The following is a 15,553-nucleotide window of genomic DNA, read 5'->3' on the forward strand; positions in this document are numbered from 1 at the left end:
TTCGACATACTAATTCAATTTGTGTGTTTTTGTCATAGTTTCCTTTCAAACTGCACATCTTTTTACAGCTTCTTGGTTGAAAAGCCATCAAGTCGAGAACCTGCACCACACATGGTGCAACACATTTATTATTTATTATATTTACTAAGAAAAGATGTTGGTCTCCTAGCTGGGATCTTCGTCAGGTCACCCTATGAAGGCTCAACACTGAAGGGTGGTACAACTGTAACGCACCATGGTTTGCTGTGCGACAGGCTGATAAAGGGCCCTTGTGGTTCCCATGTGGTAATAACTCACTGTATCATGCTAATGCACACATTGTACTGACGTCACTCATTTCCACGCAATCATGGCCTCATGAGGTCAATGTACCTCCAGCTTTGTGAAACGCCAAAGAAGGACTCCCGTATGTCTCCTGAAAATTGATTTCTGTCGACACATCACTCAAAGCTTGTGCATTTCCTCCACTCCACTAAACTTCAGAGGCAAATATTGTAATACTCCACTACAACTACAAATGTATACAAGCTTATACAACCCATTGCGATGCACCTCAGTGTGAGCTTGTAGATCTGCTATTTTCAAAAGATTGTATACGTTAAATCAAATGTTAATGATAATGAATCAGGAAGGATACATGAATACATTCCTCATAGCACAATATTGCAGTGGTTCTCAAAATGTTTATGTCAAGGACCCCCACATTGATATGCCCCATCTGAAAAGATTTAGTGCCAGCTACCCGATGAGAGAGCATTTGTCAACATAATATTACAGAAATCTAAAGGCCCGTTGCATTGCGATGCATTATGAACTTGTATCAGCCTAAATATCAGCCAAAATAAAGCATTAAGTATTAAGTGTTTAAACTGATCCTGGTTTATCTGGAGACTCCTTGGAACCCCCTCAAGGACCCGCACCCCACTTTGAGAACCGATTACAATTACAATTTACAATTTAGGCATTTAGCAGACGCTCTCCAGAGCGACTTATATTGAGCAAGAACAAAAAAGCATGGGAATACATCACATATATAAAAAGCATTTATCATGAAACATGCATAAGCTAAGAACGTAACAGTGGAATATCTATATAATGAAACTAAACTATACATATATACTATACTATACTATGCTATACATTATGTACTATGAAGTGCTATGACTAAATAATAAATATACAATGCAATTATAGTGCTGTCTACATACAGTAACATGCTATAAGTCTGTATCAAATGCTATCCAAGTCCACAAAAGTGCTATCTAAGGGGGTAGGGTAAGAATGTTTCACAACCTATTGTGAAAGGACTTAGAAAGCATACAATCTATAAGTGGGCCTGCATGGGTCACTGTATAAAGAGTGAGAGTCATCAGTTTGTGTCAGTAATTGTGTCACTGCCTTTTTTGAAGCCATGCTCCCCATTACCACTTCTCTGTGTGAGTATACACTACAAAGTACTGGTTTGCACATTATAATAATAATACTTGCTTACGTTGAAATCAAGTTAGAATGATCTTGATGTTGATTATATTATATATCATATGAAAGCGGTTCCTCACTTACACAAATTGGTCTTATTTGGAGAACCTCTTGTTTCCTTCATAACTTCAATTAGTCAATTAGCGTATAAACGTAGACTATACTGTATGTATTTACTATGGTATGTGATTGTTCAATAATCAATTGTTCAATTGTTTGTATCTTGACTTAGTTACTTGATAGAAAACTGATATAGTGACACATTTGTTTTGCAGTTGTGGCAGCGGCTTTCTGTATGGTGGCAAATGCAGGCGGTAAATATACAGAATGATGTAGACTACATGTATGCAAATGACCGTGTGTGTGTGTGTGTGTGTGTGTGTGTGTGTGTGTGTGTGTGAGAGAGAGAGAGAGAGAGAGAGAGATTAATGTATCAGCACCATGTGTTCTTTCCATACAGAAAGAGTCATCTCCTGTGGAACTGGAACTGTTCACCGCCTAAGTTGTGGTATGATTAATAATTTAATGAAACTATTTACAATGTCAACTACATCCACAGTATTTTGATTGGCCTGAGAGTACTAGATGTTTAATTATTATATGATCTCAACTGCATCCTTGTACTGTTAAGTTGTTTGTGTAATTTATTTATGAAAGCAAACAAATATTGCAAGATACAGTACTGTATTACAAGTACTGTATACAGTACTGTATTACAAGTACAAGATAAAGTACTGTATCACAAGATACAAGTTTTGTAAGAAAATACTTGTATCATGCATCATTGTTTTCTTAATTTAAAATGTTACATTTGTAAATGTAATGTGGTGTTGCATAAGGCTCATATTTGACTAGCTGCAATAGTGGGAATTTCAACCTAGCCCTTATAACCCTCCATTCTATATAAACCAATGATATTTGATCAATCAATAGCCGAATCAACTTTGTTTTCTGTGTAACAGACAGTGGAGTGATCAATGTTGAAACAGCATTGTACGGACGAACAGACAGACAGATTTGCACTCTGGGCAGATCTAATGCTCAGGTTGCCAGCTCACGCTGCTCTCAAAACGGCACACTGACACTGGATGTCCTTGCCCAGAGGTAGGCTACACATTTCCAATATTTTAAGGCTCTTAGACCATAACAAAGAAGGGAAACAAGCATGGGATAAATGCAAAAATTTAATTTATTAAATAGAATAATTAGGTTTAAAGTTGAACGAACACATGTTTCCAACAAAAACCTGGCAGGGAAACTAAAACTGCCACCACAAACTGAGAACTGAACAGTCAAACAAACAATATGCTCTGTGTGGCCTGCATGTTCGGGTGTGGCCCAGGTGGAAGAAGAGAACCACAGGCAAGGTGGCTCTTTTATAGTGATTGGAGGCACTGGCCAGCTGCCTCCAATCCTTGATTGCCACCACTCTCCAACCAGGTCCCATCACACTGAAAGACAGACTAGCATTAGTAAAGCACCACAGAAACCTTGACATAAATAACATAAAAACTATCACATGATGAGATTCACATGTTCAGTTGCACTTTTTATGCTTGCATTGATGATATTCCTGTGGTTTTCGATAAAGGATGGCACGTTAATGTTTGCTTTCGGAATTTACTGGCTTCGTAATCAAGTAGTTTATTTCTTATAGCTATTTCTGAGGCTAGTGAGCAAACATTAGAGCCAAGATAATTTTGGACATCTGTTCTGAATAACTAGAGAATGGTTTGGTGTAAGAAATATGCTATACTGTACATGTACAGCAGTGGTAGAGGAAGTATATATTTTCTTCTTTTTGGAGCAAAAGTAGCAATACTACAATGCAGAAACACCGCAAAAGTCCTGTATTCGTAAACATGCTTAAGATTTATTGGCATCAAATATATACTTACAGTACCAAAATGAATGTAAAGATATGCTACTTATTGTGAAGTATGGCCCATTTCATAATCACATTATTGGATTGCAATTAGCAATGCATTAATGTGTTCATCACTTTAATAAAAAAAGATTGTGTAGTTAGAGATAATAATTACAAAAGATATATTAGTTAATGCATCTTATTCTTAGGGAATGTTTTTTAACTCGGGTCAAAATGGGCACAGGGCTTGAATAACAGTACTATAGGCTATACTACATACATTGCACAGCATGAGCAACATGTCTGTTCTTCTTCTCCAGGTGTAATGGCAAGAAAGTGTGTGAACTGCAGAGAAATGTCTTCAATACTGACCCCTGCCCTGGCATCTCCAAATACCTGGATTCCACACACTCATGTCTTCCAGCAAGTCAGTATAGAATTATATATGTGCTTTGAATAAAAAAATAATTATCCCATTCTGACCGGGCACCCATTTTGGTGTTGGCATCATGTTATGCTTTAGCTATTGAAAAATAGCAGATCTACAAGCTCATATCGCGCCACCGAGTGGCGCGATATGAGCTTGTAGGTCTGCTATTTTTGAAAAATTCGAAGAACGACTGACATTTTTAGAATCTGATCTCAGGTCAGAATGGGTTCATCAGACCAGTGTGTGTCCAGTGGAAACCGCGTATGAATCTGATCTCAGGTCAGAATGGGTTAAAATGGAACCGAATAGGAAATATTCTTGAATAATGACTGCGAGTGATCATGTGAATGTAATCTAAAATGATGATCCTTTATTCATTTCACAGTTTCTGTTCTGGCATGCGAGGGGTCTGTGACCACCCTACATTGTGGCAAGTCACACACACACACACACACACACACTGCACACACACACCTGGGTGGGTTGGTATACGACGTGGTAAGGACTGGCTCCATCTGACTCTCTGCCTGTGTATTTCTGTTCCTCCTCTCAGATGTAGGGCAGACAATTGCCGTTCGTGGTGCAGATTATGGTCGCCGTGACCGGACCACATGCTCCACGGGACGACCTGATTCTGATGTCCAAAGGATCACCTGCTCAACACCAAGACTTTTGCAGAAAGTTGCAGAAAGGTGTCGTTTAACACTTCATTACAGATTAATATCAGTTTGAGGAGTGTAGAAAATATATGAATGAACGTCATGAGCATCTCAGAACACCTCCAGATTGCTTACAATTTACATGACTACTTCATGCTCATTCACACTTGTGATCATTCATGACCTCCCTTTCCTGCATCCACAGCTGTAATGGAAGGAATAGCTGCATTCTCGATGTGAACAACTCAGAGTTCGGAGAACCCTGTGGTGACACTTACAAGTACCTGGAGCTGACCTACACATGTGGGTGATGAGACAACTGGAACTTACCAGAGCATCTTGTAAGGAAAAGTGACATAAAGAAAGAAAAATTGCCCTTTTGTCATGGTAGACATCAGTGATTAGTAAATGTAAATGTACACACTGATGAAGGCCGGACGGCTGAAACGGTTGCGTTATGGCACATAAGCTATTAAACTAAGCAAATTGACTTTTTCCGAGTGCGACCAGTTCCTTATAAATGTTGATGGGTGACTAGGACAACACAGCAGGCAGTTGGAATACCTACAAACTAGACATGGAGTTTCTTTCCTGTGATACAAAGGACAGGTCCCGTTAGGACTATACAGTCAGTATACTGCCAAACAGAAACATACCTACATTGGTCTACTGTAACTAGAAGCACAATACACAATGTGACTTTAATTAGTTTATTATTATTTTGTTGAGAGCCTGCACAAACATGAATTTCACCCATGTGGATGTGACAGTAAAGAAGTAATTATTGTAGGGTTACTTAAGTAGCCCATTAAAGTGACATTTTGTGTACTGTACACCGACAATAATTATTAAACAATAATAAGTAAATAAATGTACAGCTTCGTTTTAACTGATATCACCGCCCTACTTGTGTTGCAAACTACTACTTTCAAAAGGAAGTTATTTTCAATTCATTTGTAATACCTGAAAATACAAGAGACACAAGTTGCTTGAGAGACATGTGAAATCTCCACCTTTTACTGGGTTCACAGCAGCAGTATACAACACAGAAACACAATCAAGACCTCTCATCAAGAACATTCACTACAACTCAAACAATATAAAACCAAATAAATTAACAGACAAAACAATCTTCTTTTCTCCACATTAAACATAGTCCAGTGCTTGCACAAATCCAAAGCAAATCCAACAACACATTGCTGAGCTGATATTATATTATATTCCCATATAGGATCATCTGTCCAGGTTGGCTCACATCGGTTTGTTCATCCAAATCGAATATATCCAAAAAATCATCGTATATGATGTAGGATGTGATGTAACGTGAAATCGGTTGGGATTTAAAAACTGTGAGTGTGTGAGCTCAGCTTTCTTAAAAGATCTTTAATTTGCATTTTCCACATATCTTCACACGGAGACTACTGTAAACACAAACACTATGAAGCACGGGTCAAGAAACACAAATAAATAGCTTTTTCTTCAACATGACACACGTCAAGTCATATATTTTGTTCCCTCTATGTACAAATGATATCCCTTTGGGTCATAAATATTCATCCTGACCGATTGAACATTTTATAATCTTCACATTACTTTCAGAGTTATATGTAATTGTAACAGGATAGCAATGTTGTTGCATCGCAAGACGCCCCCCCTTTCTAAATCTGAATGAACTCCTTTGACAATTGACAGTAGTCAATTATTTAATTTGTGGCCCTTCTGCTGTTCCGCCACACACACTTCCCACTCCCTTAACTGTGACATAAGAGCTAAATGTCTGTGTGAATATGGTCAATGCCAGCATGTGATTAGTGTATCTACCTACAGATGGATGGAAGGGTGGAATGTATGGAAGAGAGGAAAGGGAAGTGTGAAAGTGCAGGAATGCAGTAGCAGAGGACACAGAGACAGAGAGGAGGGAGACCGACCGTAAACAATGACAGGTACAGGCATGTAACGATACGCTCAACTCACGATACGATACGTATCACGATATGAGGTTCACGATACGATTTTTCACGATATTTTCAACACACTGATTTTCTAGACAAGCCCTCTCCAGGCCTCTACTGTCTCATTTCTCTCCAAATTCATGTGAATATGATGGAATAGGATTACAGCTGACATTTCTTATCACACACTATTTATTTTTTTATTTTTTTATCGATTTTCTTTTTTTAATAAATCGATACATATCGTCGGGATATAATATCGATATATCGCGATATACGATATATCGTTACATGCCTAATGACAGGTGATAGCACCTTTACCGGTATTTATACTCGATTGCGGGCCGAAATGATGACGCGTTGTGAGAGCTTGTAGATCATATAAATACATAACCTTAATCTGTCTGGGGCACGGAGATGGCCGGGCCCTTAATCCGTCTGGGGCACGGAGATGGCCGGGCCCTTAGGGGCCCTTAATCCGTCTGGGGCACGGAGATGGCCGGGCCCTTGGGGTCGTCGAAGCGGTCCATCGTGCGGAGCTGCATGATCATATGCAGGCCGTACGTGAGCACCAGCACCATCAGGAAACTGGTCATCAGTCCCATCCAGATGCCCGGGGTGAAAAAGCTGGCACAGTCGCTGGCATAGGAGAAGTCACTCCCTGTGACGTTGAAGCCCTGGATCTGTGGATGGATGGGTGGGGGGAGAGAGAGAGAGATGAATGTGAAGGGTTGTAGAAGACCTTTTTAGAATCTGATCTCAGGTCAAAATGGGTTAGCAAAATGTCCAAAATGTACTACTCAGCTCACCTGGAAGTCCTCAAAGGAGACTCGCCACTGATTGGCCGGGTCTTTGGATGAGCGTGGGACCAGGGCAGGCCAGCGGAAGCTGCTGACGGACTCACAGCGGTAGGAGTACTCGGCCGGGGCGTAGATGCTCCGGCTGCCGTTGAACATGGCTTTGGTCCCGTCGTACTCCAGCTCCAGGGCGTCCAGTGTGAACCAGCGGCGCGCGGACACCTTGTAGTTTCTCTGGCTCATCGCAAAGCTACAGATTAGCACAAACGTACACGGTACTTAGCATCGTTCCATGTGAATGCTCTGGTGAATGCTCGTGGGCCAAAACCATAGACTGTAAAAAATATGGACAAGGCGTTCTCCGGGTCTAACATGAACGTAAAATGAAGCCTGTCTGTCCTTGTATTGTAAGTCGCCATCTTTCTAGATCCGTTTGGGCCCAGCTGAGCCATTGGCTGGCCCAGACAACGAGGCGGGACTTCCCCCCCCCTTCTTCTCCGTTGGTTTTTATTTTGACTCGAGTGGGAGGGGAATCCCGATCATAGACTGTAACAGTAGCCACGCCCTTCAGAACATACGTGACTTTATGGTAATCTTTTTAATAAATGGGACCATCATTTTCCAAAAAGAATATTATGACATTAGAAATGAGACTTTAAACTAGTGACTGGAAGCAGAAAGTATTCATGACCATGTTTATTAAGGTAATACAGTCTAGGTGAAGTTGGGCCCAAATACATGGACTTCTATGGGGCTATGGGTTTTTCTGGGTCCAATGACAGCGCCACAACAGGCCATTATATGAACTTTCAGGAAATCCCGATTTCCTCAGTGGCTTCACAAAATATCTGTCTGACTGCCCCCCTGGCCAAAACGCGTAAGCGTTCGTTTATTGGTGTGTGCCAAGTGGACATTTGAGTACTTTGTCCTCCATTGATTTAGAATGTCGGCTGTTCAGCCATTTTGGGAGTTTTTCAATTCAAGTATTTATGTATAGGCCTACTGGGTTTTAGGTTTAGCACTCCACTGAGAAACCCATTGTTGATGCTCTTTTTTCTTATTTACGTAGTGTAAGCTTTTCAACAAATTCTTTTAACCACTTTCAACCTGGAATCCCTATAGAGCGTCGCATGTCTGCTGTGCACACTTACATAAGTTTGAAGTCGCGATGGCCAAGGACACCCTCATAGTTCAGGACCAGCCTGGCATGACGAGAAAACGATTAGGGGAAAGAAAAAAGAAATGTGTGAAGTGAGGGGCGCTCTTATCATCATACATCATCTCATTCTGGTCAATCACAATTTGCATCCTCACTTTTGTCTCCAATGTTTGTGTTTACACAAGACTCTCAAAGCTGGACATAGGAGGGGCTAGCGCCCCTCAAAAATAAGTGGAGTTTGAGACAGACATGAACACAATTTCACATCACCGAAGACTGTAGCTTTTAATATATGAAAAATCCCTGAGGGTCCTTAGACAAAAAAATCTTTATACAGGTTAATATACAGGTTTATACACCTTTATGTAGTTCACTGTGATTCCAAGGACTGAGCAGAGCACTCCTTCAGTGGTCTTTAGGTGTTGTAAATATAATCAATGAGAATAAATCCCTACAAAGCTAACCCACTCCCACGCGGTCAGTCATTCACCTTGATTTGGTTTGGTCACAGATAGAGCCATGGAGCTTGGGGCTCACGCCCTCCCCGAAGGTGGACGGACTGAGGTCATAGCCCTCCCAACGGCCCCCTCGCAGGATGCTCACTGAGAGGTTCCGTGCCCACATGAGGATGCAGGTGTTATCCCCCTCCTGGAAAGAGAGAGACACAATAAATGTGATTTGACTGAGAGCCTGCCTTTCCCCCCCCCCAGAAAATGAGTTAATAGTACAGGCAGACTCTTAACATACTAGAGCATGTCTGAAATAAGTGTCAGAGCTGAAATCGTATGTACATATGAAATAAATGCTTAAACATGTAGCTAGGTGTAATGTTAGAGATCACAGAAGTGAACCTTTCAAGCCTGTTTTCTCAACTCGCTGTTTTCTGCAAGACATTACTCTATAAGCCATTATCTCCAAAACTGGTGGGTCAAACTGAACAACCAATATGTCAATTGGCTCCCTGCTTTCACATGACATGAAACAAATTAAAAATAAAATCCAGTCAAATTTGGTCACAAATGAAGAATAGAAACACTGTAAAGAACCACAGAGAGTAGAACGAAAGCATGGTTGGATCTGGAGATGAATCAACTTGATAGAGAACAAATAGTTCTCTTTCAGTGTACCACATTTTGCCTCAGAAGTGGCTCAGGAGGTAAAGCGTTCCACCTGGGCCGAAGGCCCGAGGATTTCAAAACTTTTAACCGAGATTTAGATTTGGAGCAGTTCAAAAACAAAACAAAAAACAACATTGGGATTTGGGGATCACATTTTAATTTATCAAACAATATCTTTCACAACCACAATCCAAGTCTTGGGCCCTGGGAATTAGAGAGATTTCCCGTTTGATTCCAGCATTGTGTTAAGGTGTCCTGACTCCTTGAGCAAGGCAATGAACCCCAAACTGCTCCCTAGCTCAATACCTCTGAATTAGTTAGAATGGGTTAAATGCAATCAATTCAATGTTCTACTTTTCAGTTCTTGGAGACAGAATTTCAGTTGGACAACTATGGTGATAAATGGATCAATACATTGCAGTTATTGCCATGTGGTATAATCCTGTTGCATTTAGAGAATTCTATAATTATTATAATATAAATAAAACAATATATATTTTTTATGAATCCCCTTATTTCAATTAGGTTTAGGGCTCGATACTTAAGCCAGGGAGACGCATCATGAATCATTGGGCTGCAGTGGTTCAGGGGTAGAGTGGCCAGTAGAGTAGCCGCACTAGCCGGATGGCAACCGTGAGGTTCCCAGTTCGATCCCCGGCTCCCCCAAACGTTAGTGTCGAAGTGTCCTTGAGCAAGACGCTGAACGCCAATTTGCTCCTGATGTGCAGGTGGGTGCCTTGCATGGTTTCCTCCACCATCGGCGTGTGTGAATGGGTGAATGTAATGTGCAATCTACAGTATGTAAAGCTTTGGATAAAAAGCACTATATAAATGCACAATTTATGATCTGATATATTATTGAACTAACCTTAAACTCTACTGGGCCATAGGTGGACCCAGCTTTCTCCTTCAGCATGCGCTCTCTCTCTCTGTCTCTCTGTCCACCACCTCTGTACTGCAGGAGAGAGCGCCCTCCACCCACACCTGCCTCCAGGGACAGAGACGCTGGCTCCTACAGAGGAGACCGGAGAGGGAGAGAAAGATGTAGAAATGGAGACAAAAGGGAGAGAAATGGTTCATTGATAGTTAGAAAACGTTATGGACTTATGGAAAATATGAATGAATAAAATGTTATATCATGACTGATACAGCAACACAAAACTGAGGTACACAAGCAGAAAATGCCGTTATCACTGGACTCTTCATAATGGAGCAAATGCACACACACACACACACGCACACGCACACACAGTCTCACCCGTGAGGGCCGCAGGGCTGTGTAGATGGAGGTGTATGGAACAGACTGGGTCTTCATGATGCTCAACACCTGCCCAATGACCTCATCTAAAAGAATATTTGCATTTAATATCATGGAACAGTTGCACAGCCATCATGAGTTATCAAACACACCGTCTTCATCAACTCACATTTAATGAGGAAACCTAATTAAGAGATCAGCTAGTGTCTGAATATCCCTGCTTCTAAAAGTAATTTCCAATTTAAACAACAACATATTCCCTGCTGTATATTTAGGCAGAGTAGCGGAACAAGTCCCAGACTCACCATTCCCACTGAGAATCTCCCTAGCAGACATCAGATCAGCGCTGCAAGACACCAGATGCCGCAGAGACCAAAACAAAAAGGACAGGGAGGAGATACATTTTTATAAACGGAGATAATGAGAAAGTGAGAATGAAGATAGGAATGTGAGGGAGTGGATCATGATCAGAAAATGTCAGACTCTCGTTCATCCAACAAGCCCAAACACGTTCATAGCATGACCAATGACCGGTGGCTCAGGGGTTGAGTGGCCGGATGGTAACCGCAAGGTTGCCAGTTCGAAACCCTGTGGGCTCCCCCAGAGTTAGTGTCGAAGTGTCCTTGAGCAAGATTCTGAACCCCAAATTGCTCCTGATGTGCTGGTTGATGCCTTGCATGGTTTCCGCCGCCATTGGTGCGTGGGAATGGGTGAATGTAATGCACAATCTATGTAAAGCACCTTGGATAAAGGCGCTATATAAATGCACCATTTACCATTAACAAATAATCATCATTCTACGTGTTCTCCATAATTCAAGTGAGATCTTCCATCTGGTGTGAACACACCTCAAGAAAAAGACTCTGACAAAGCCTGAGAGATTTAGGGGGACAACTAAACTACTGCAAAGTTTCACTGATTAAGGACAGGTGGGCAACTAGTACAAACTACTGCAAAGTTTCACTGATTAAGGACAGGTGGGCAACTAGTACAAACTACTGCAAAGTTTCACTGATTAAGGACAGGTGGGCAACTAGTACAAACTACTGCAAAGTTTCACTGATTAAGGACAGGTGGGCAACTAGTACAAACTACTGCAAAGTTTCACTGATTAAGGACAGGTGGGCAACTAGTACAAACTACTGCAAAGTTTCACTGATTAAGGACAGGTGGGCAACTAGTACAAACTATTGCAAAGTGACCCATTATTTTAGTTCTACTTGAATATTGTCAGACATGAAATTGTTCCTGACAATTAGCTGTGATCGCCCTCTTGTGGATATATTGAACAGTTTGCATAATGTGCATTATAACATTTTTTTATAAGGTGTCCCATTTTTAAGACCGAAATTCTAATGTAATTTCTGAGCTCAGTTGACAGCCCTAAGAAATAAGGAAAGTTGGTCAATTTAATTGGTGACCAACATTCCAGTGAAGCATGGCTGAAAGAGAATAGGAGGGGAGCTTTTTCTAAAATATCTTTGTAAATACATAAAAACAAATGCCTCCTTAATACTAGACCAGGCAGGCTAATGTGTTGGTACAATAGGCACTGGTGTGCACTGTAAATGTCGCCATTGATGAATCATAAACCAATATACTGCATCCAAAGGTTTAAAGATTGACATGGCCGTAAATCTTAATCAATCACAGAGAGGAAAACGGCAATTATTTTCCTAGTAAAGAAAGGGAAGCAAGCTTTAGAAGAGAACGCCCTATTTCTGTCTCAACTGTGTTAAAAGCATGTCAATATAGAATATTAAAAGTAAGTTTCTTATTTTACTACTACAAAAGGTATTTACTATACTTCTCTCCATACTGTCATAATCATTATTTCTGGCATTCAAAAATCCATGCACTAACCCAGCAGCGAGTGTGTGTGTGTGTGTGTGTGTGTGTGTGTGTACACACCCAGTGCCATAGGGCAGCCTGAACACCAACAGAGCAGGTGAAGAGGCGTTGTGTGTGTGTGTGTGTGTGTGTGTGTGTGTGTGTGTGTGTGTACACACCCAGTGCCATAGGGCAGCCTGAACACCAACAGAGCAGGTGAAGAGGCGTTGAGTCTCAGCTGACTGAGCGTTTCGGGGTCCATGTAGAGAGGGGAGGTTTCTAATTGGTCCTGGATCTGACCAATGACTGCATTAGAGGCTGGCCAGGACACAGCGGGAAGCACCAGGGGAGAGGGAGAGGACCTCAGCGCCCCCTACAGCACATGAGACACAACATAAAACACCATGCTTTAGATTTAAGTCATTATACATTCCCAACTTTCCCAAGTAAATGGGCGCACACCAAGCACGATAACTAAAAATGTCGTTCTAATCGAAGTGGATGGCATTGTCCAAACTACAGCAACAATAGTGTTGAACGATATTGTTTGGATGATCACTTTCAAAGTTGCTAATTAAAATCCATCACAAGGAAATCTTCCGGGAAGCAATCGGTCTGACACATCTACAGTATCTGATTAGCCTCGCGTAGCCAGCCTTCATGGCCCCTCTCAATTGTGGCCCGAAGTGGTGACGACAAGCCAACCAGATTCGTCTGGAACCGTCTGCAAATATAAGGCGGAATATTGCGGGGAAAAATATCTAACACCGAGAAGGATGAGACTAATATTCACGCAGTGATATTAGTGTCGCTACGCGAGGCTAGCAACCGATTTCCGAGACGGGTGTCTCGATAATATTGTGAATAATTATCGTCTCACCTCAAGGTTGGGGAAGACACTGTCCTGCTTGTTCCCAAAGGCCCCTCCGTACATGGTGAAGTCCTCTATGCTCATCTGTTATGGAGACCAGGAGATGGAATCAAATAAACAGAGCTGACAAAGTCACAGTGTCAAGTGTCAAGTCAAGTCTGTGTCACTTCTCCATCAGATACAGGGGGGCCCAGCTATGGAACACCTATACAGCAATCTCATCAAATTCTTCTAAAATTTCAAACATAAGTTTAGGACCCACTTAATTGACCAGATCACTTAATTATTATTTCTTTGTATCATCTATTCTTTTCTCTAATCATGTAGATAACCAAACATTCTAATCATGTTCTTCATCATTGTTTTTGTTTTGTTGTTTTGATCATGTTTTATATACTGCAATCATGTTTTCTGGATATTCTATAGCTATATATGTACAATGTTTCATTATAATTTATATAGGTAGAGGCCTCGTATAAGCCCCTTGGGTTTTTTGCCTCAGCCTAGCACTTTACCCTTCTTATATTTATATGTTCCCTGTGTTGTTTTTATACTGTGCCGAATAAATAAATACAAAAATACAAATACAATACAGCACAAGGTGTCCCTGAGCAAGACAATTAACCCCGGACTGCTCCCCCTCTGTTCAAGTCTGACCACTTGGCCAGACAGACTAAATATGGCTTATAGGAACGCATGTGTGAATGGAGTGTCTATATCACATCAGTGGTTCTCAAAGTGTGTTTCAGGGACCTTCAGGGTTCCAAATGGACCCTTATACTGTAGGTTTGTTACTCTGAGTATACAAATGAGTTATTGGGGGGGGGGTCTGCAAGAATAGAACTATGTGCCTTCATACCTTGTCCTGGAGGAAGAGCAGCACATTCCGTGGGCCAACGCTAAGAGCTTTCCCCAGGTAAGAGCTCAGTTGCTCTCGGCCCACGATGTGACCCGCTGTGGGTGGTGACTGGGATGGCAGGGAGAACCTGGTGGATAACGCATTTTCAAAAAGGTTATCAACAGCAGCAGTGCAGCTGGCCATCATCATGCATCACATTCACATTACCCTTAATAGTATTCCATTTTAGCTATAAGGTAAGGACATACATAGCCCTACAAGGGGCTAGGACATACATGAAGACAGAGGGGAGGCAGGGAGCAATAGAAAAACATGCATTTCAGTCATATTATTGCAGCATCAAATCGAATCTCTCAACTCAAGCTATCAAATTCAAAGGGATTTTATTTGGTTGATGGGTTGGGTTCCCAGATTGTGCAGCAGCATCCAATTTTAGTAATGATTGACTACCCCGGGTCTGAATTCATGACAATTTGCTATTATATTTATTTACAGGGGCATAGCGTCTCGTGGACGGGATCATACATTTGGAAAACCTTCATAGAATCTTTTTATAAAGGGCTCAGAGTCAGATCATCTGCCCCTGCAAATGCTCACGAACAAAATAAACACAAATATAGTAGCGTTAAGCTAACGAGGGAGTAACATTAGCCACAGTACAGTAGCTAGCAACAATGAATACTGATCCCAATGTCAGCTCTAGGATGCGACCATTAAACGAACACAAAGAGGAAAAAACACGATTCCTCACCCCTCGCTCGTCCACAATATCAGTGGCACCTGTTCGTCGCATTTCCCTATTGTTGTTATTTCGAGAAATAATACGGCAAACGACACCGCGATGCTGTTAAACGCTCGCATCTTTGCGGTCGCCATCTTCGAGATAGGGACTTCTCTGACAGGTGTGACGTCGTCGACAAGTGAGATCACGTGAGCTGCAGCATCTTCTTCAGAGAAACGCTTCTCCCAGTTTCACCGAAACCAGTGACCTGCCCATTTATGCGACATTGGTGTAGATCACTCGGTCGGTGAAATAACGACGACCTCTGGGGTCACTGAATTCAATAGGTCATCAGTGTTTGTGTAATGTACGTGCAGCTCCATCCTTTGCAGTTTGGATCTAGGCAGAACATGTAGCACAGTATTAATTGTAGGCATTTCTTCCAAAGAGCTCACGTTTATAATATAATATAGATATTTTTTTATTATTTCTCCCTCCAGGGTGACCAGAAGACTAAAACCAACAGACGCTTTTTCGATTAACTGAACACAGT

The 15,553-nt window shown here is 41.5% G+C and overlaps 1 protein-coding gene across 1 annotated transcript; it reads right to left on the reverse strand.

Moving 5' to 3' along the window:
• Positions 1–5,430: 5,430 nt before the first annotated feature.
• Positions 5,431–15,170, reverse strand: atp6ap1a (ATPase H+ transporting accessory protein 1a). The gene is made up of 11 exons (XM_080763815.1): positions 15,031–15,170; positions 14,280–14,406; positions 13,430–13,504; positions 12,729–12,922; positions 11,025–11,065; positions 10,720–10,805; positions 10,330–10,473; positions 8,834–8,991; positions 8,336–8,386; positions 7,197–7,434; positions 5,431–7,070 (listed from the first exon to the last, which is right to left on the reverse strand). Exons 1-11 carry the CDS (start codon positions 15,153–15,155, stop codon positions 6,861–6,863), a joined length of 1,449 nt encoding a protein of 482 aa, XP_080619941.1. The 5' UTR covers positions 15,156–15,170; the 3' UTR covers positions 5,431–6,860.
• Between the last annotated feature and the right edge of the window lie 383 nt (positions 15,171–15,553).

The sequence above is a fragment of the Protomyctophum bolini genome (assembly GCF_963924005.1).
Source record: "Protomyctophum bolini genome assembly, chromosome: 5".
Taxonomy (NCBI): Eukaryota; Metazoa; Chordata; class Actinopteri; order Myctophiformes; family Myctophidae; genus Protomyctophum; species Protomyctophum bolini.